Here is a 20,805-nt window from a genome sequence, read left to right as displayed (position 1 = left end):
ACTTTGTCCCTCTTTTTGATCTATTCTATCAGTTGATGGAAGCAAAGATTGCTTAGCTTTTCTTTGTTGAAAGGAAAGTAAACTGGACTAATGTTTAATCAAAAAAGAATTTAGTAGAATGTTTGAGGAGTTCAGATGCATTGACTTGAGATCTAGGAAAGTCTTTGTTTATTCCTTTTAATTCTTTCCCCACCCCAGTCAGAGCTATAATAGCTTAACAGGCTGCTGGACTGCCTGGGAGGCTTGCTTGTATGCAGAACTCCAGAACACTTGTGACTCATTTTCCCCTCAAGTCAACTGCTAAATTCATGCAAAGAAAGCTAACTTTAGTATTCTGCCCTTGATTACAAGCCTCAGTTGCCTTGACTTTGAAACTGAAGGTGCTGCTTGATTAACTTAGTGCTCTAACAGCTCTCACTTCTCTCTCCAGTACTAGCTTGTAAGGCATTTTCTTTGGGGTTTATGGTAAAAAGAGTTTTTATTTACATCTGTGCACAATGGTGTTGGGGAGCAGGTCAGGCCACAGCATGTGTTATGCAGATTGAGAGAATATAATTTATTGTTGGCTGATAAAGGTTACTCACGTTCTCTACCACAATGACAGAGATGTTCCATTAAAAAGATCCGCCCATAAACAGAGTAAAAATCAAGTTTTATTTTGTTTTCCCTGCCTTATTCGAATGTTTACATTTTAGTGCATAATTTGCATGCCTGATAGATGACACAAAATGCCTAACAGGTGACACAAAATAGTTTGGGCATTTATTCCTCTCAGAAATGGATGTTACGATGCCAGGATGCAGTTTCTTTTTTGTGTTCAAAATGATTTATGCTTCTCTTCCCCAACACTGTTTTCTAAATTGTTGCAAAAGGAATTCTAGGCAGTTGTCCTTTCTTCTCAGCTTCCACCACCTCGTTTTTCAAGTTGCAGGACTGTTGGGTATTTATATTCTGTATGTTACTTACAGCAGTTAAGTGTATGCACTAAACTCATTTATAGAAGTATCTCATGCAGGCATTTATGTTCACACTCAACTCCAAGTTTGCTTTCCAAGACATGTTAGTTGTTTCAGTTTGTTTCCATATTGATGAAGAAGAGACACGTGGATTTTGTCAGGAAACGTAACATACAACAAAAAACCCCTAATCTGCTCTATTTCTTTTACTGATGCATTTTGGTGTAGATTTGGTTCTAAATTTAGTTTAATTCCTTCTTGTCAGAAGTCGTTTGAACTGACTCTGTTATATGTCTGTACCATCTTTTATACTGATTTAAAGAATTGAGAATAGTAGAATAAGCCAGTACAACTCTCTCAACTAAAGAAAATTTGAGGGGAAAAAAATCTGTTTCACCTTGTTTTACTATGTGGATGTCCAGCATATCAGGGTGCTCAGGATGTACTTCTGCTTAGGGAAGGTTAGGTGGTGCAGTCTGGGATATGCACAGCCTCTGCAAGAATCCGTGTGTGGAAGGATTTGGTGGTCACAAATGGCATGAGGGTAAGTGAGAGTTCTGCACTGAATGAAACCACAATGAAGGGTGCTGCCCGTTTGCAGGGAGGAGTGATGGCTTTGAGAAGTCGATGCAGGAGGCAGACTCAATCTTTGAAGAGTCGCTGAATCAGGAGCAGAAGGGTGATTGTGCTGCAGCTTTGGCTCTCTGTAACGAAGCTATATGTAAGTAACCTTAACCGCCTGAGCTACTGCGCTTTGACTGTCCACTAATACACAACTGAGTCGGAAATGCCACATCACATTAAGTGGTCAGGTATGGGGCTCCAGCTGCTCTTTAGCAACATGCAGGTAGACAGAATTTTTCATTTTTATAAGCATTCTCATTTGGGGGTTTTTGTCCTATTCCTCTTCATCTCTGTTTTTTCATGTTGGCATTCATGTTGTTGTTCTCTCAAGTGCTAAGGCAGTAAGAGCACTGGGGTGCTGATGTGCCTTTTTTGGTGCTAACTGCTATGTTTCAGCAAGCACCTGGTAGGTAGTTCCCCTTGCCACACAGTCCTCATGATTTTCCCCATCGTCAGGCCAAATTACAAAGGCCATTAAGCTCCCCTGTTTTTCATGGAGGGTGTAGCATAGGAAGAAAATGGTAGCCCACTCTTGAATCTTCTGGATTAGCAGAAGTGAAATATGCTGTACTTCCATAAAGAAAAAAAGCATTAGGACATTGAAGTGCTTAAATGCATTGTGACCTTTGAGAATGTGTGCTCTGTGACTTCATTTTATTTTTGGTGTTTTTCCATTATGACTGGCTGGCTGTCTCACCCCATGCTCTCCTCTGTCTGTGTAGAATGGCTGCAGACAGGGTGAGTAGCTCCTGTGCTGTTTACATTTAGAAATTTGCTTTTATGGACTGCAGAATAAAGGGTGCAGCATACAGCTGTGGTGACAGCTCTGTTAGCTTTCATTCCGGCAAGGAATCTCAAATCCCAGATGGGTATTCCTGCACACAAAGGGAGTCACAGGTATGGAGAATGCAGGAGAAGAGTACATGATGGAAGGAAGCATCATTGTAGTGGGCTGGAAAGAGCCTGTGTGAAGGGATGAAAAATTGGGCCAAAATAAGGATATTGTTTTTATTTTATTTTGGTTTAGTTTCAGTTAATGTGTTTGTACACCTGGCTAAGCTGAATGTGCATTAATGGAAACAATAGCATCCTTGTAAATTCTTTTGTGGCAGTATTTGCATGATCCATGTTTTTTGTTCCTGCTGCATCTTTTTTCTTTTTTTTTTTCTTTTTCAATTTTATTCCTTTTTTCTGTTTGTTTTCTGCTATGTTTTCTTTTGCATTTTAGCTAAACTAAGACTTGCCATGCATGATGCCAGCGCTAGCACTCACAGCAGAGCCCTAGTCGATAAGAAGCTGCAGATCAGTATCCGAAAAGCCCGGAGCCTCCAGGATCGCATGCAGCACCAACAGCCACCGCAGCCGCTGCCTCCGCCGGCCTGCCACCCACCCCAGGGCGGCACCGGGGCCCAGTCTACAAGGTAGTGCCAGCACCTCGCCTGGGCACGGGCCTGGGCTGCACCTCTGAGCAGGGCAGTCTGAGAGAAATAGCCAACTGTGTGTGTTCCCCAGACAGTCCAAGTCCTGCCGTGTTACGCCCATTCTTTTCTTCTCTAGGTTAAATCCTGTTAGAAAACAGTCATTTTGTAACTCCATTTTCCCGCTCCCCACCACCCTTTCTCCCAGTCTTTACGGAAGAGTCCAATGTGCATGTGTTCAAGCTGTGATCTGTGACAGAGAATTGTAGCAGTCGGTGCCTGGCAGCATTGATGTCTCGTGCACCAAGGGGAAAAAATACAATAAACAATAATCTGGCTACAGAAAGTGGGGATATGTTAGGATGAAATGTGATTGTTTACAATCGGGAGCAGTTTCAGGACTCAGTCAGTAAAAGACTGTACTACAGTCAAAATTTTGCTATAGTTGCTTTTATGTTGGGAACATCAGCCAGTGTGTTTAGTGCTCTGTAGTTTGAAAACTTGTCAAGTACACTGATCTTTTCTTTCTAGTCCACTTCTCTAGTGGTGCACTGGTACAACTCTTGAATCCAGATCCTGATCCTCCCACCTTGACTACTCCATCATTCTTCATTTTCTTTCTGTGCTTCCCAGCATCCTGTAGCCTGGCTTACCAGCCCTCCTCAGTGTCTCTTCATGATTCCTTCTTCCATACTGACTTTAACTACAGCATAATTAACTCTGCTATAACTGATCCTTTCTTCCTACCCTCTTTAGCATGCAGCTAAATCCTTCTTTCTTCCCATGCCATTCCCTCCTAGCACTAGATCATCCCTATCCAATTTCTAGGCTATTTCTTGGACTGTTACTTTTTTTCCCCTCTCCCCTTTCTTACATGTTATATTACCAGAAGGTTAGATAAAATCTCAGATGGGAATCATTTTTCTGTTCCTTTCTGTAAAATGCTGGGTACAGCTATATACAAACCCAGTTAATTTGCACACCTGCCAGGCTGTAATTCATAATGTTCTTTTCTTTCCCTTCAGTACCTGAATTACATGTAATGAAAGCTGATCTTGTTGTCAGTCAGGGGTCCATTATATTCTCTCTTACAGGAGAAATGCAGAGCTCAAATTAGGCATTTTGGCAGATTCTAAGAAAATGAAAGGCACTTTCTTAACTAGTTTTGCTAATGCTAAACTCACTGCTGCTCTGTGAAAAGTTACTTTTGCAAAAAGTTATATCCAACCTAATGTTAATATTTCAGTCAAAGAAAAACCCTATTCATAGTCAGAGTTCTGTACTCCAGCTTTGATTTAAATAACATTGTAGACAGTACAAAGTTTGCAATTCTTCACAAATAATATTCTGTTGCTACACACATTAACTAGGTCTTCATGATAACTTTCATTCCATGCATCTTAAGGAGGAAACAAATTAGTAATTTTGCAGTTGCCTTAAGTTTTCTGCTGGAGCTGATGAAACCTGTCATTTTCTCACAGGTGGTGGACTTAGTACTGTTTGTTCTGTCTGTATATTAAAATGCTAACTAAATGCAGAAAAATGCCAGGGACATGTATGACCCAAGAATGTAACTGTCTTGCATTGGTACATAAAAGAACGAACATTATTTTCTAGAAGTATGCTTAAGATACAAATTATTGCAGAATAATAGTTATGTATTTATCTTGAACTTTATTTAACATTTTGGGTAAATATCTCAAAAAATGAGAATATAAAAATGATATGAGAAACATTTCAACCTGTTCTTCCATTTGTCAAGTCATTCTTCATGAAGTTGCCTGGAGAGAGAGGACCTTACAGAAATACTGTCAGTTCATGATCAGATCACAAACATGTCCAAAGTATTTTAAAAGATAACCAAGATGTTACTGTTGAGAACACTTATTTTATTTTATATAAATGCTATTCTTACTCTTCTTACAGTTATCCCTACTCACATACTCAGTGTACTGGTTGAAATTCTTCTGGTTCTGTACAAGAATACTTCATATAGAGCCTAATTTGTGGCAAAATACTCCTAAAAATATGAAATGGATTCAATTAGATTGTTAGAGTAGGAAAACAAAGTTAGAAGCAAAGGACTAACATGAATGTGTCTAGTGAATTAATGCAAAGTCTTCATCAGAATGTAGTGAGCAAAGCATGTTGAGCTGTATGTCACCTCGTGCAAGGTGTGTACCCTAGGAATAAACGTAAGCAATGACTACTGCTAATCATTTACTCTTCTGTGTGTTTTAGTGAACAGACTGGCCCGCTCCAAGTACTGCTGAGCCAGGAGGTACCACTGGAACCCAACAAAGAAGTGGAATTTGGGTCCAGTTCTTTCTTCCACCCACCTGCTTCCTGCCATGAATTGCACTCATCATTATATCCAGAGTCTTCCTCCTTGCCCCCTTCTGAAAGCAATCCATCCAACAGGATCTCTCCAAATTTCCAGTCTGCTTCTGCTGATTTTCATGACCAAGTTCCCTCTTTTCCCTATAGGCAAGGGTTGGCAGAGAGGTCTGCAAGAACTGAGAATGATGCCCACAAGAGTGGGGAATTCACTGACACGACAGCCACAGGGCTAAAAGACTATAGGGATCGCTGCAGTAGCAGCAAGCTAGAAGAGGTTCATAACGTAATGCCTGTTCTCACACCTCCGTACCAATCCAAGGCTAACACAATAAACTCTGGGTCTTTGCCTACACTATTTCCCTGTCCACATCCGCCACAAGCAGCATCTCCTGAAAAGGACAGCCAGCACAATCTTTGCTCCAAACTTGCAAGCTCTCCAGTGCGGCCCAGCATTGATCATTTAGGGGCCTATCATGCAATGACCCCTGCAACTCCATCCCCTACACAGCCGTGCTCCTCGGATCCTTTGCAGAAAAATAAGCACTACAGAGCAAGCAGCCAGGAGATTTTATTACCCTCACAGGGTGAATATGGCACAGCAGATGGTTGTAAATCTGAGGCTTTTAGTACAAAGGGACATGTTCGCTCCTTGGCAGAGCAGTTTCAGAAAATGCATGCAGTCTCCCAGAGAAAAGGTACTCGTGAAAAAGACTGGATTACTGCAGTGTGTCAGGATGAGAAGTCTCCAAAGTTAACACAAAAATCTTTCATCAACCATTCATCTTCCGGTTACAGACAGCTAATCCATCAAAACCAAGAAAACAAAAACCAGTCTTCTGAAAAATTACACTCAGCTGTGGATATTAGGGATGGGGTAGTTTCTTTGAAGGGTTTTAGTGCCCAACATGTTGCTTCTATGAGTTTTTGTTCTCATAGTGAAGAACTGTGTAGAAGAGGTGCACAGAATATAGCAGACCCTGTCCCCTACGTGGAAAGGCACTGTCATGATGGAGGAATGAAAGAGGTGGATGATGGAGCTGCTAGTAGCATGGTTACCTCTATGCCTGTGGACCGTTGGGTGAATAATGTTACTAGGTATTACAGTTCTCAGAAGGCTAATAAGAATACTGAATGGCTTCCTGTACCTGGGAGGAGTCCACTTCTTTCTGATCAGAGAGCAGTTGGAGATGACTTGAGCAGGATCCCAGTACACCTGCATCCACAGTGGAATCAAGACACAGAGCAGGAGCTCTCAGAACTGGAATCCCTCTATCAGACTAGTCTGCAGGCATCTCAGGCCACTAGGCCTTTCTTGGGAAGACAGGACAGTGCTAGGTATCCATTTGACCAATCAGGTAAGAATGATGCAGTTGTTTTTCTTGGTTGACCTGCCTATGTACTCCAGCGTAGGTGAAGATGTGTTTTCTAGTCGATTTAGTTAAATGGGTGTTAATTTGTGCACAGATGCAGAAAAATGCAGGTTGTAGATTCTGAAAACATTCCAGCTAACTTGGGAAAGCAGTGTGATAGCACTGCCTGGGGTGGCTGTAGAGTAGCTGTTGATCATGGCAAACATCTGTTAAGAGTAACATAGAAATAATTGATCCTGTTTTCAAGCAGGGAGCGAGCTGCTAGGCTAATGAATTTTGCTGTTTGAAAGTCCTACATCTCTTCTGGAATTTATTAAACTGTTTCTATGCCAGATGTTAATGTTCTCCACATTAGTGAATTTTGACTGGTTGTGTTGTAGTTGAGAATTTGGTCTGTATCTGGTTGAGGGAAACAGCTTTTACAAGTTTATCAAGATCTGAGAGTTGAACCTGTGTTTTGCTAAGGACTGCCTGCTTTAAGTTCTGGAAAATTACTTGTGAAAGCAGCACTGAGGGTACATGGGGATCCATGGGACCTTGTGGATTAGTTGGTGCTGAAAGAAAATGAACAGATTCCATTGGTGAGGACATCCAGCTGTTGCTGGAGACATTCAATTAGAGTCTCAGGACAGCAGTCAGGTTCCACTTCAGCTGATCTGATCTCCTCCCTGAGACAGGGCAACCTTATTTCTCTGCTTCACAAGTGAAGGAAATTTCTTTATAATCTGTGTCATAGCATTAAAGCTATGAATTTTCTGGTTAAATACAAGGCAGTCTGAAATTGGATGGGTACCAAAGTGACACAGATATAGCTGTACACATATGATATGTATTGCAGTGCATACACAAGACAAATTTTCCCCTGCCCTGCACCCGTGGAGGTGGAGCCTCCATCATTCCCGACAATGTCAGACCTGGCTGTGACCAGAGTGAGTACTGCAGTAGAGTCTTGAACAGGTTTTTGTTCAACAGCTTGAGTTTTCTCTGGAACTCTTGTGTCTTGCAGTCCACTCGCAGACCAGTTAAGACATCGAAATGCAGCCATTTACCATTGTTGTCCTTTTGGCTTACTTTCAGAGTTAGGCAGGATCTGACTTCACAGCTTTGCAGATACTGTCTTGCATGGGCTTGAATCAGAAGGTCTTACATGTTCCTACTTAGCTGACTGATTTTGGAAGTTCTTTCTGGAAATCTACCAGCCTAAAGCCCAGTTGCTTCAGTGGTAACTGGATTTTTTTGAGTTCTATCATTGCACAACCCATTTCTTATGCTGACTTTTCTTACCTGTTTTCCCACCACATATATGATATGAGATATGGATATTCTTCTGAAGTGAAGTTTGTATTTGAGATCTTCTGGTTTGCTGTAACTTTCAGCTGTTTCTTCCTAAGTTCCACAGATTCTGTATAAAACTGAAAAGTTTGAACCAGTGCATCTACTGTGATGAATGAAAGTCACCTGAGTTACGTCTAGGACTGCTCTTTCGTTCTTTTAACATGGGTTACCTATTCATTTTCAAATGCTAATGAGACTTAGACCCGTATCAACTGGTTTTGTCAGACCTTTGCACTCAGAATCATAGTGAAAATGCCTCTGTTTCATTAGAGGGGCTTTACAGCACAGTTCAAGCCAAGACTTGCTTCTCCAGATGCAACCACCTCAATGCAGAAAAGGTGTTGTTATCACCTTGCTTCCTTTATAGAGGAACTCCCTGTGACTGGTTTAATTAGACCCTTGATGTGTCTATTCTATGAGAAATTTTAGGATTGTAACTGGTTGATGGGGATTGCACTGAAGTGAAGTAATTGTAGCAATCCTAGTTAAAAATAACACTTTAAACTACTTAACCAGCACAAAATGCCTGAGAATCTGTAGCATTGAATGGGAAGCAGCAGGTGGTGACTTGTTTATTGCAAGTAACTTTAGATAACTTCCTTCTGGTAGTTGGTTTTCTGTCTTTTTGGGCCCTCTAAACAATCTCACCTCTGTATCAGGCAAGTGTTGATGTGCAGTTAAATAATTTAAATCTTAAACAGTTCAATTAATGCTCCCCTGAAGCCTGCAGAAGGGCCAGGGAGATAGGCATAGTATCCTGTTAGACTGTCACCCCTTGAAATGTTGGGTGTTAGCCGATGTATTCATGTTCCAAGGATCTGTGACTTCTTGTTCTGTGTATATTGTCCCTCTGTCTTTGCTGGAGTCAGACCTAAGGTAGTCAGAAATGTGTCCTGACATGCAATCGGGGTTGAATTTAATCAGTGTTTTCCTTCCCAGTGTCTGCGAACCTGAGTGTGAGGAAGCTGCCTGCCACAGCTGGCATGGGTCTGTCCAAAACCCCAACAGCGGAGATCGAGCGCAGTCTGTGTGGATCCACTGTCTCTTCTGTCTCCAAGGTGACATTTTGGGACTCAAGGTGTCCTAGAGGGGGAAGGGCTCACCCTGTGCAAGAAAGAAAGAAAGGATAAGTGAAGTACATTATGAAAAAGATACTGGGGTCATTGATATTAATGTTAGAAAGAATTTTAAGTGCAGTCTAGCTCAGGATTAACTAGCTAAAATATGAGTGACTCCTGCTACATGCAGCTTGCATGCAGTCAAATGATCAAAATTCTGGCTTGGAGGAACACACTCCTGAAAATATTAGGATGTAGTCTCTTTGAACTTAGTGACATGAATTCCCTTGCATCGCAACTGATGATAACTGCTTCTTCATTTTACCACTTGCAGGGGCACAGGCTGTTTTTTTTTTTTTCACTGTGTCACTACATATTTTTAAAGTGGATGATAATTTGGTATTTGCTACAGTTGGTAGTTAGTCACCTCAGAGTGGGAGAAGATTCTTTCTCATTTTTCCTGGGAAGAAACTGTTTAAATAACTGGCAGTTACATATCACTGCCTGTATATGAAGACATGAAAGTAGTTTCAAGGGGAAATGACATTTCCTGTAATATCTCTGTACTTGTTAAAGGGAGCTCAAAGTCTGTTCTTTTATAGAACAAAAGGAAGGGAAGATGGAGTGAACGTTTCCCTTGCTAGCATAAGATCAACAAGCTTCCAGCATTCATCAAATAATTGTAGATTTTTTTTTTTTTTTTGGTTAGGAGAAGACTGTAAGCTCTCTATCATAAAATGACTGTCAGCTGCAGCTGGGGCAGTGATGCCTGTAGCAGCAGTCAGTTCTTTAGGTAGATTCATTGCACTAAAGACATTTTGTCATGGCTTTAGATACTTACAAAAGAGTGTATCTCATTTAGATCAATCAATCCGTGTATATTTACTAAGGGAAGAAAGACTGTAGGGAATAATATTTTTAATCAGCAGATCTAAACAGCCCCATTTATCATAAGTTTTAAAATGTAGTACCTGAATGAAGGATTTCAGGGAAGTAAAGGTCATTAAATATCATTGAAGTATGCTCCATTATATTTCTGTTCATCTGTTGCCTATAATTACTGTACAGAATTGATGTTACGAAAACCCTTGTGTGAAATGTGTGATATTGTCTGCAGGTCACTTATACCGGAGAACATAGCAGGGAACCAGAAGAGGAGGAAATCTACAGTGCCGAGAATTTCCGTCGCATTGCTCGCAGCCTCAGTGGGACAGTTATCTCAAACAGAGAAGAGACCTTGGTCTCTTCTCACAGTTTTGTAAGTAGAACGATGTGCAGCTTTCCAAAGAGCTATCATCTGTGTCTAGGGTTGCTGTTTTCTCTGTTTGCATTTAGTAGTTAACAAACAAGACAGAAGACAACTCAATAATAAGCCATGATAAAAACCTGTCTTTTTTGTTCTGTCTTTGGAAGAAGAATGAACTGCTAAATAAGTAGCAAAGCTGTCTTCTTCAGCTGTCATTGCAGAGTAGTGGCTGCTGCAGCTGGTAGGTGTGTCAGCTCACATTACTTGCCAGTATGCAGAAACAACCAGTATAAACTTTTTTTTTCAGTTGACTTAGAGTATTTTCAAGAAAGTTTCTGATACACCTGTAATTTCAGAAAAACCCACCAGTACTAACATGAAAGTTTCTGCTCTCTTGTGAGTTTATTATTAAGCAAGTAGCACATTTAGAGAATAAAAGTAAACATTAAACGGGAGGCAATTCAAGACTTGGTGCAGACAGTTAAATACACAAAATAACTAAAAGTAAGGGGATTGATCTTTCCTTTGTCCTCTCTGTTAAGTCTTAGATGCAGTTTAAATGTGTCAGAAAAAACATTAGCAGATTGTTTAGCAACATAGATATAATGTCAAATTTCAACTTGGACTGAATTTTTTGCCAGCTCTACTTAAGCTTTTATTTGAAACCAACTGTGTAACAGGTGTAGAAGAGCCTCAGTTGCAAAATCAGACAGGTTGGTTCAATTGCACCTCTGCTGTGTCCCATAAACTAAGTATATGTCGACTTTGAAGAGTTTGCTCCTCAGCATGCTTTAGTTAAGGGCTCTGACATACCTGGAAGTGCTGGCAGAAGCTATTAAAATCCTCTAGCTGTCAAGACCCTCTCTCTGCTAAGGTTTCTATCCCCACAACACAAGCAGCCAGTAGTATGGTTGTGTGTTATTACTCTGCAAGTAAGGCACTGTGCTCAGCTCTGTGGTGGTTTGTTGTTGTGCCATTCAGCCATCCCTGCTTTTTGGAGTAGGTATCTCCTAATAGAGGGAAATGGTACAGCACAGGTAAATGTGTCCACTGTGATGGGTAAATCTGTTCACAGTCTGGAATCAGAGCTTTTAGTAAAGCCTGCTAGAAAATAGAAAGGAGGAATCAGCAATACTCTATTTCATGGCTTGTGTAGCATACCATTTCCAGTGCTAACTGGCCTGACATTGTTTGGTGTGTTCAGTTTGTCAGCCAAACCTCCAGGAGTAGTTTGTGTTTGTTTTGGCTTTTTCTTTTTGGTATAATTCCAGTCCAATGATCCTAAGTAGCCCACCACTTCAGTAAGAGCCTTACTGAATTGATGCAATTTTTATTTGTCTGTCTGTTTTTGCATACAGATGCATGTTTTTGTTCCAGTGACTCATCCCTTTCTCCCTTGGATCAACACCACCTTTGCTTGTTTCAACCCAACTCTGTGTTTACTCATCATTTTATGTTCTGTTCTTCTCCTTTCTCATTTTATAAAAGGAAGCACCAAACACGAGGAAAATGCCAGTGGACACCAGCCACCGTTCTTCCAGCTCCACTTCCCTTCCTTTCCCCCATGATCCTCCTGTATTTCCCTTTGATCCCCAGCACAACCCAAACCAGGTGCAGCACCCACCCCATGATGTACTGATGCCCAGCATGGTGGGCAAGGCACGTAAACTGTCAGGTAATAATCACAGGATTTTCATCCTTCTTCATGGTCAGAAATACTGCTGAAGTACAGCTCCTCAGTTCTTGTCTTTCATAATGGAGTTTCACCATCTGCCTGAATTCCTCCAGAAATCTGGAAGGACAAATCACATTTCTTCTTCTCTGCCCTTCAGAATTTTTTGTGGTTCTGTGCTAAACGTGCATAACCAAAGCCAATAACCTTTATGGAAACATTATGATGGCTTTATATAAGATCATATCAATATTTTTGTGAGTTGTTTTCTTTAGTGTAGAGGTAGCAGTAAGACCCATCACCTTATTGCCATGTATGAGAGTACTTCCACAAGTTACTCATTCCCACAAATCACACATTTGTCAGTAGGAATAACTACTTCCTGCATGAGAATTATTTTCCTGTGACAGCATCAAAGCCAATTTGATCTATCAGCCTTGGAATCCTTTGTTGCACTCCTTTATGATGAAACAAGGGGTTAGTAAAGAAATCTATGACAGCAGCTGCAGTAGGATAAGGAGAGGAAATGCAGTGAGGAAAATGAATGCTGGAAAAGGTACAGCTAGCTTTTATTCAGAATTGCATGTCAGCCAGTAACTGGACGTAGTAGTGATTTCATTCTTCTTCTGTCACCTGCTGGCCACAGCTGATAGTTCAGAAAGGATGAAACAAAAATTATAACTAAGCAAACCTTTTTTTAAAAATTTCTTTCAGGAGATCAGAAGAACATCATCCAGAAACTTCTGGTTGTGCCTGACAGGGGTGAAGCTTTCCAAGGTGAAGACTACCCAGATGTGGCACTGAGCTATGGGAGTCTCCCTTGTGTACCCAAAGGCACCCTTTCCCAGGGGCAAAAGCCTCATGTCAATTTGCATTCAGGAGGTGGAGCGTCAAGTGTCTCTGGCCGCTTGCTGAACACGAGTTATCCTGCTGGGCAAACAACCACGTTACCAGATCAGCGAACAATGCTCTGGGGGAAACATGCTGGCCAGCCAGGCAAGGGTTTCCAGGAAGGCTTCCTCCAGCAGCCCTCACAGCACCACATGCATGAATCTCACGCCATGGGCTGCAGACTACCGGCCAACGCAGACTACAGCACTTTAAGAACACCACGTGAGCCTTCTTGGAATCCCGGCGCTGCTCAGGGTTGCCCTGTGCCCCCCTCCTGCGTGAAGCCCCCGGGTCCAAGGAGAGTGGATATGCCTCCGGAAGAGGACTGGCGGGAGAGCAGCTACACCCCGCAGCCCGGCAGGAGGCGAATGCTGCCGCTGCATGGGATGGATGGGACCTATTCCTCTGCTTCCGAGGCACACAGAAATATGCTGGCTCGAGCAGCAGCAGCTACTGGCACCATGCAGAATAATGGCTGGTGAGATGGCATCCACTCCATGTGTCCCAGTACTCCACTCTGTGGACTGTGGTTATTGCCAGAGTGTGGATTGCATGGAGCCAGGAAACTCTTTCAATCAGTATCTGTGCCAGTTTTGTCTTAAAATGTAGCTGTACAGTATGTGGAAACTAATTGCACTGTATTTCGTTTCTGACACTACTGAACTGCTGTCTGGATGGGGAATTTTAACTATTCTAGTCCTGGCCTCTCCTAGCAGACAAGTGCTGTAGGAATGGTAATTGGCTTACGGGTAAGTTCAGAAGTGTGCACACGTTTTGAAGGAAGATGGCGACTAACAAAAGGACATTTTTAAGGACTGTTTTTCATTAAATGTAGCTTTGGTAAATTCTTCACAAAAAAACCCCAATCCTTTTGTTTTCTTCTCTTTCCTCTCTCCTGTTCCTTTCTAGGGGAAAAAAACTGACCCACCTTCCAGGTTCCAGTAAATCTACACTTGGCAGGTGGCAGTTAGTAAAGCAAGCACAGTTTTCAGTGTTCTGAGATCTCATACAGAGATCACAACTGTAATTGCTGCAGAGGAAGTGACAGGGAGACATTGTTCATCAGTAAACCCCAATTTTCTCCACTTCTTTAAAGCAAACTAATGCTTCAAACAGAAAAGACTGTTAATGCTGCACGCTTAACTACACCAATGTAAACACAGAATAAGTTTAACTATTTTAGTGTCAAGCATACTTGCTTTTGTAAGTATTTTTCAAATAAATCTATGAAAATAGTTCTATTTACTTGTCTGGTTTGAGCTTTCTTTACTGTTTAGCTTTACTCTTCAGTTGGCTGGAAACTGCGGATTAATTTTCTTACACATGAACAAAGATTAATAAGTTGTTTATTCTAGTTCATAAAAAAGTTTATGTAATAAAGACTTAGATTGGAGGTTATGCCTAATTTTAACTCAGGACTTGATGTGTTTCATCACAACTCAGCACTTAAATTTCTCCTCATAATGGACAATAATTGTGTCCTTCGAAAAGTATTTTGAGACTGACTCCTTGTTTTAAGGAAAACTACTACATCTCTGTGGGATGGTAGTGTATGCAGATACACAGAAAAATCATTAGAAATGATGGGTGTGGTGGGAGTGTCAATCACGCTTGCATTCCTGCTCCTGCAGATGCTTTTGTGTGGTGGTTATGGGGTGTTCAGAGGCGTGGGGGGTTCTGTTCCATGCCTGTCCTGGTACCTGGCTCTTTTGGGAGCAGGACTGGAGCTGTGCCAGTGCTGGTGGAGGGGCTGCTCTGCCCTGCCCCATCCCTGCCCTGTCGTTCACAGTGCTCCTGCTCCGTCACCCGCGGGGCTTTGCTCTCATTCCATGCTTGGCTCCATGGAATCCCAACAATTGTTGCTGTTTAGCCTGAGATTGAGCCTCATTCATTTCAGTTAGCATCATTTGTCAGTTTCTTGTTTCTAAATAATCACAATTGCTTCTGTATTGTTGCAGCCTCCTGTAACTACGTTTTACATTTGAGATTATGTTGCACACTTCTTTGTACTTAACTGCTCCACTAGCCGTGGTTACCAGAACAAAGCACTCTGTTCTCCCACCCCTCTATTCCAAAAAAACCCTCATGACTTTTGACTTTTTACATAATGATTTTGCCAGCTTCATAATATGAAACTTCAGTAGGACTGATTTTCTAAATATGAACAAAGGGAGTTTATATTTTACTTGAAACAGCTGTTTGATTCAGGTTTCCCAACAGATACAGAATTGTTAGTCTCTCATGGCATTGCCACCTCTGTTTTCAGCTTTTTGATACCTTCAGCAGTTGGTGAGAGCTGCAATAGCCCCCGGATGGAAATGAGGACAGGGATCTGTGTTTGACACTTCGCTTGGCTACAGCTGTAAAAAATTCAGGTTGCAGGCTGAGACTTAATAGCCTTGATAATCTAGAAAAACAAGCTGCCAAAGTAAAGTATGAAGTCATCTCTTCAGGAATCAATATAAAGTATGAAACTTTTGCAACTGAAGGCAACGTGCACTCTTAACTTTCTTATTTCCTAGCAACCAGGAAAGAATGGAAGTATACGTATATAAAGCTCCGCAGAATAATTCTGAGTTGATACAATTTATTAAAATAATCAATAGTAACAAAGTGGGTTTTTTAAAAGAACTGTTCTGTTTATTCCGTTACAGTTCTAGCTACCAGGTTTCAAAACTGCTTTTTAAATGTCCTTTGTATATCAGCCGCTTTCTATGAAGTTAACCAGAGGCCTGAAAAGGAAAAACTGGGTCCATACCAAGCAGTGTTAGTTCCTCTGAAGACAGTGTGAAGTGCATTCAGCAATATGTTTAATATGGGAGAAAATGTGAGATTGGAAAAATACTGTTGCTTCAGCTAGTGCCTGCAAATTTTAGTAAGGTCAGTAAGATGATACTTACTTTGTAATTCATTTGACTAACTTGTATTTTCAGTGATATTTATACCATGCAAAAATCAATTATGTAGTAGTTTAATAGCTTGTTGAACTTCACTGATGCCTATAGGAAGGGTGAGGAGGTGGTTCCCACAGCAATTCAGCTATTTAGAATTCATAAGAGTTAACAATTTGTAGGCTTTGATGCAATATAACCTTTTCTTTGTCCCTGGCTGCAGAATGTTATTGAATGGATTTAAATGAAAAGAATGCCATACACCCTAAAATTCACCTTTTTCAAATAAGTGAATGTCAGTTCTCCTAAAAATAAATTTCTTATTCCCTATATCTCTATGATTTCTCGTGGTGTTTGTAATATGCATTTAGACCTAACTCTGTAGGGAGCAAAAGAAGAGAATAATAAAATGAAAAGTGGCTTGGTGTCCTAGCAGTAGCAAAATTATGTAAGTATGATACTTGTGTGTTTGAAAAAGGAACTGCCTAGAACAGTTCCTTCTGTCAAAGGCAAGCAAGTTTGTACCCGCTGTTTGTGGAAATCATATTCAGACCTGCTGAGCAGCACGTGTGCTCAAATGGAGCATGCAGCACTTGGGAGTTAAGCAAAACGTGCTCTGCTTTAGAGAAGAGAAATGCCTGTTTCTTTTTAACAAAGGCTGCTGCACCCACATTAACGTGGGGGCATTTGGGAAGAGGGAAGGAACTGTCTTACTGATAATTTCCCATTGGAAATTATTCCATTCCATTGCTGGAATGGACTTACCAGTGATGTTTGGGTAGGACATAGAAAGTACTGGGAATACTGGAATTCATGCAGGTTTTGCACCTATGTCATGCAGGGAGAGGGGCAGGGCAGAGATGTAGGGAGAAGAGAGGGAGGAAAGCAAAAGAAAAAGGGTGGGTTGGAATAGGAAGGAACAGATGGATAGGTGAAAAAGGCAGAATGAAAGGAAATGAGTGCATATCTTTGCTCAGATGTGCCTCTTTTCAAGGAACACTCAGTATTCAGTCTAAATTTTCCTTTCTTCTTCCAGTGGATAGATCCCTGTACAGAGATGGTCCTCACAGCAATGGGGTGCTGAAGCTTTTGAGAAGGGAAGATTGATGGAGAGAGTAGGCAATGTTCTTTATAGCAGTCTTTGGTTATGTTCCTCCTGTGGTAAATTAAACTCTGCAGAAGCACTTATGTACTGCTGCTATGTATAAATAGACATTGGACAAGCAGTGTAGGTTAAGTCAGTGTTTGTGCCAGCTTGGGCAAAGATAAAAACGTGCTTGGGGTTTACAAACACCTCACTAAAGTTAGATGTGTTCTGGAGTCTCCTACCACTGTGTTGTTTCCTGTTCAGTGCTGTGGCTGCTAAAAAGCAAAAGTGTCGTGCATTTTCATCCATCTATGCTTGCTGCCTCCAGCGCTTTATCACTGCATAGTCCAGAATCTTAAAGTCTAGTTACAGATCTCTAAGGCTTTGTTATGGCTAATTCTTCACCATTACTATAGCTGATGGATTTACCTTTAAAGTTTCAGAAAATGTTTTAGAAAAAGCCTGTTAGATCAATTATTTTTTAATTGTCTTGCTATCTACATTGTTCTTCCAGTTCATTGAATGATATATTTTTTTTATCCTTTAAAACCAAAACAAAATGGCTTGGAAATGTTTTTAAGATTGCTTTTTCATCAATGGAAAGATACTAAGACCAGCTATACCATCACTTGAGAACACTGGTATTTTCACTAGCATGTTTGTGGGAAGCAGATGCAAATGGAAGAGTTCTGCCAAAGAAACACAAACTTCCTTATTGGCATCAATAGGATCATTTTACTATTAATTCTTGAGTGAGTAAACACTGAATATACTCATGAATAAGAAGGTCAAGTGTCTGTTTGTAAACTAACTTACATTAGGTTCGTTGAAGGAGGATTGTCTTAGGTTTTGACTGGCCCAGTCCCAGATGATTCACTGGTTAATCAGAGGCTTGAGAAGTTTTATGTGTATATATTTCACTAATCAAAATAATTTTAAATAGGAACATATGAGAAAAGTGAGTACAGTAAGCTGTACTTCAGTAATAACTGTAACAACCATTTCATGTTGCTAAATTTTAGCTTAACTTCTTTACTACTCAGGCTAAATGATTTTGATGACAGTCTAGGGTTATCTATCGTTCCAGGGTGTTACTCAAAATTTTTACCAGTTAATTATTATGTGACTGTCAATTGAGGGAGCTCCAAGCATAGAACTCTTGCTGCTTAGAAAAAAAAATCAAAAAAGCCCAAACTATTCAAGGTTGTCTTAAATTGCTGAAAGCACCTTAAAGCATGAGCAGGTTAACAGACAGTATCTCTGTGAAGGTTAAGACTGACTTTTGTTTAAGATCTAAAATATGTCAATCAAATGGAAGTTAATAGTATATTACAGTTAAGTCAGCTACAAGTTTTCAGAAATCAGGTATGTATTTTAAAGTACATTTAAGAAAAAATAACCAATTGTTCATGACATTATATATTAATTGTTCTTAATAAGATTAAATAATGCATACATCATCTTTTTTTGGTAATTCAATTAGTTTCTCCAGATAGCTTTAAAAAATCTCACTTGACATTAAACAACCATTTCAGTGCTGTAGACTGGTTTTGGATGGGTGCCCTTAGAGGCCTGAAAGAAGCTATTTAATGTAGCAGATGTATCAAGCCAGGTTTTTGACACCATACTCATCTGAAGGGAGAGAAGGAGATATGTGTGTGGGAGTCTTCACTGATCAGTAAGCCTCTAATTTGAGCACAAGGTTGTAATTCCTGGGAAGAGCTCAGTGGTACAGATGAAAAAGTAAAGTAATGACTTCTCATGAAATGTCTTCTCATGGTGAGCTGGGGGGAAGCCCACATCTCTCCAGTGGTTTCAGAATTGTCTATTAGCATACAAATTTACTGGGACAAGATATGTAGTGGAAGAGCTTTTAAATGTTTATGTGGATTATTTTGATACATCCTTGAGATAACCTTTTCTGCATTCATTTTTTGTGACCTTGGGGTTGCCCAGTTATGAAGGTCATTTTTTGTTCAACCTTTTCTTCAACCCTATCCAATCCTAATGTAACAGTTAATCCTTATTAGTACTTGAGGGTGTTTGGTCTCAGGAGCTTGGGAAAAGGATGCAGAGAGGTAAGCTGAAAGCATGGTTGCACTTTCACCGTGTCGTCACAATGGCCAAATGCGTTTGTGAGAAAAGAGAGCAACTGAGTTGTCTTATCTGCTTTTTCTGGGTTTGTTGCCCCAACACTTCCCTTTAAAATTGATTAATGGGATTTCTCTGATCTGTGGGACATTGTGTTCATGGATCAACACAGTTAAAAAAAAACTAGTAAAACATTATCACACAGTTTTCTATCATAGTTCCTGTTACAGAGCAGTAGTAAGTTGGAGGGGTTTTTGCAAGGTCCTGTATGTAGACCTGCTTACCTTGAGTACTTTTTCAGTTAAGTCTCTTGCTTGTGGAGGTGCTGAGGAAACAAGAGAACACAAAGGAGGGCAGCAGAAAGCAGAGTGAACTCAATTTTTAGAGTGAGTAGAGGTGACTATTAATAGTCTATTAATATCATTAAGGTAGTAAGATAAATGAAGAGAGGGAATTGGTTGGTCTCAGGTGGTAGGAGAAAGAGCAATTGCTTAAGGCTAAGGAAGGAAAAGTTTGAACTAGATAATAAGGGCAGGGGAAGGAATGCTTTAAGGAGGGAAAAGTGATGTTTTGAGGAACCAAAGGAAGAGTTTGAGGTACCAAATTGAAATTTAAATCAGATGTGTGTCTGGTAGGGTTTGGTATGTAAAAGTTACCTAAAGTTTTGGAGTCAGGTAGGATTGCTTTAGCCTTTTTTACAGTTGTGGTATGATGCAAGTAATGCCTGTGTCCTTGACAAGCTTTTTTAATGTAGTCTGTACTTCCTCAGCCTGTTCACAGAGTTTATCAGGCAATGAGGGAAAAGTGTGCAGGAAGGGAGTGGGACACGATACACTTTAATAGTAAAGTTGCTTGTCATTTCATTTTATACGAGCAACTATCTAATAATTTGGATTTAGTTTTTCTTTTTTGAAGTCAGTGCAGCTTTTCAGTACTGAATGACATTGGGACCTGGAGTATTGCAGTGATACTGACTTGGTAATGCTGGAGAAAATGGCTTAAGACAATGCTTCCAGCCTTTCTGAAAAATGCCTCCGTGTTACAGGTAATAAGATTTGTCATTAAATGGCTGACTTGGGACAGCAGGGAAACCTTGTGCCCTCTTTCAAGTACTGATATTGAAACTCAGTGCAGCAGTATGTCAAGATATATTTAAAATAATACTTGCCTTGTTTTGAGGCAGTCCTACAGTTTATACCAACCTCAGTACTATTTCTGGTGTTTCAGAAATCACAGCTTCAGACAGTCACTAGTGAGAGTCAATGAAATGGAGCAACTTCTTAAAAGTTTTGTCTTCATCTTACTGTCCTGCTCATATCACGTCTTCCCCTCTCAGACCTGGTTTATCTTTGCAAGATTTGTTCTGTGCATCTTTCTCTTGGGATCTGGAATATATCTCTCTCTCCTGTGAATCAATTTCCTTCTTAGTTTTCAAAAAGTTCTTGTTGGGTAATTAGATGATTCTGGGACATTGTGCCAGTTTTTAAGGTATGTCGCTAACGTTAGAGTTAGACTGTTCTGGTATCTGCCCTGCTGCACGAGATGGCTACAGAATTTCACGTAATCATTTTCATGTCTGACTTCTTTCTGTTTGAAATTCAATAAACAACACTTGTCTGGGACAATGATTAACTAAAATATAGTTGTTACTATACCTTGCAGCCCTCTACCAGGGGAGGTGTCAGAAAAGTCTAGGTTTTAAACATAGCACCTTTTTGTTTAAATGGCTCTTGCATGCTCCTTCAGCAGGTACTGCTTTGAGATGGAGCAGAAGGGAATCGGGTATCCATCATCAAACCAGTCCTTCTTCTGTACCATTCCCCATG

At 40.6% G+C, this 20,805-nt stretch overlaps 1 protein-coding gene across 6 annotated transcripts in view; it reads left to right on the top strand.

The window, feature by feature from the left end:
* USP54 (ubiquitin specific peptidase 54) overlaps window positions 1-14,151 on the top strand; it is a 92,552-nt gene extending 78,401 nt beyond the window's left edge. For 5 of the 6 annotated variants that reach the window (XM_063405840.1, XM_063405842.1, XM_063405844.1 and 2 more), the window contains exons 17-23: window positions 1,558-1,677; window positions 2,809-3,001; window positions 5,240-6,693; window positions 8,983-9,101; window positions 10,219-10,359; window positions 11,836-12,022; window positions 12,734-14,151. In XM_063405840.1, coding sequence (XP_063261910.1) covers window positions 1,558-1,677; window positions 2,809-3,001; window positions 5,240-6,693; window positions 8,983-9,101; window positions 10,219-10,359; window positions 11,836-12,022; window positions 12,734-13,392 — 2,873 coding nt within the window. In that variant the 3' untranslated portion in view covers window positions 13,393-14,151. Of the gene's footprint in view, window positions 1-1,557; window positions 1,678-2,808; window positions 3,002-5,239; window positions 6,694-8,982; window positions 9,102-10,218; window positions 10,360-11,835; window positions 12,023-12,733 lie in introns of those variants that run through there. The other variant, XM_063405845.1, reaches the window with a different exon arrangement.
* The last annotated feature ends 6,654 nt before the right edge of the window (window positions 14,152-20,805 follow it).

Source organism: Prinia subflava, chromosome 9 (genome assembly GCF_021018805.1).
Source record: "Prinia subflava isolate CZ2003 ecotype Zambia chromosome 9, Cam_Psub_1.2, whole genome shotgun sequence".
Lineage (NCBI taxonomy): Eukaryota > Metazoa > Chordata > Aves > Passeriformes > Cisticolidae > Prinia > Prinia subflava.
Note: the sequence above shows the minus strand (reverse complement) of the source record. Positions and strands in the feature narration are given on the sequence as shown.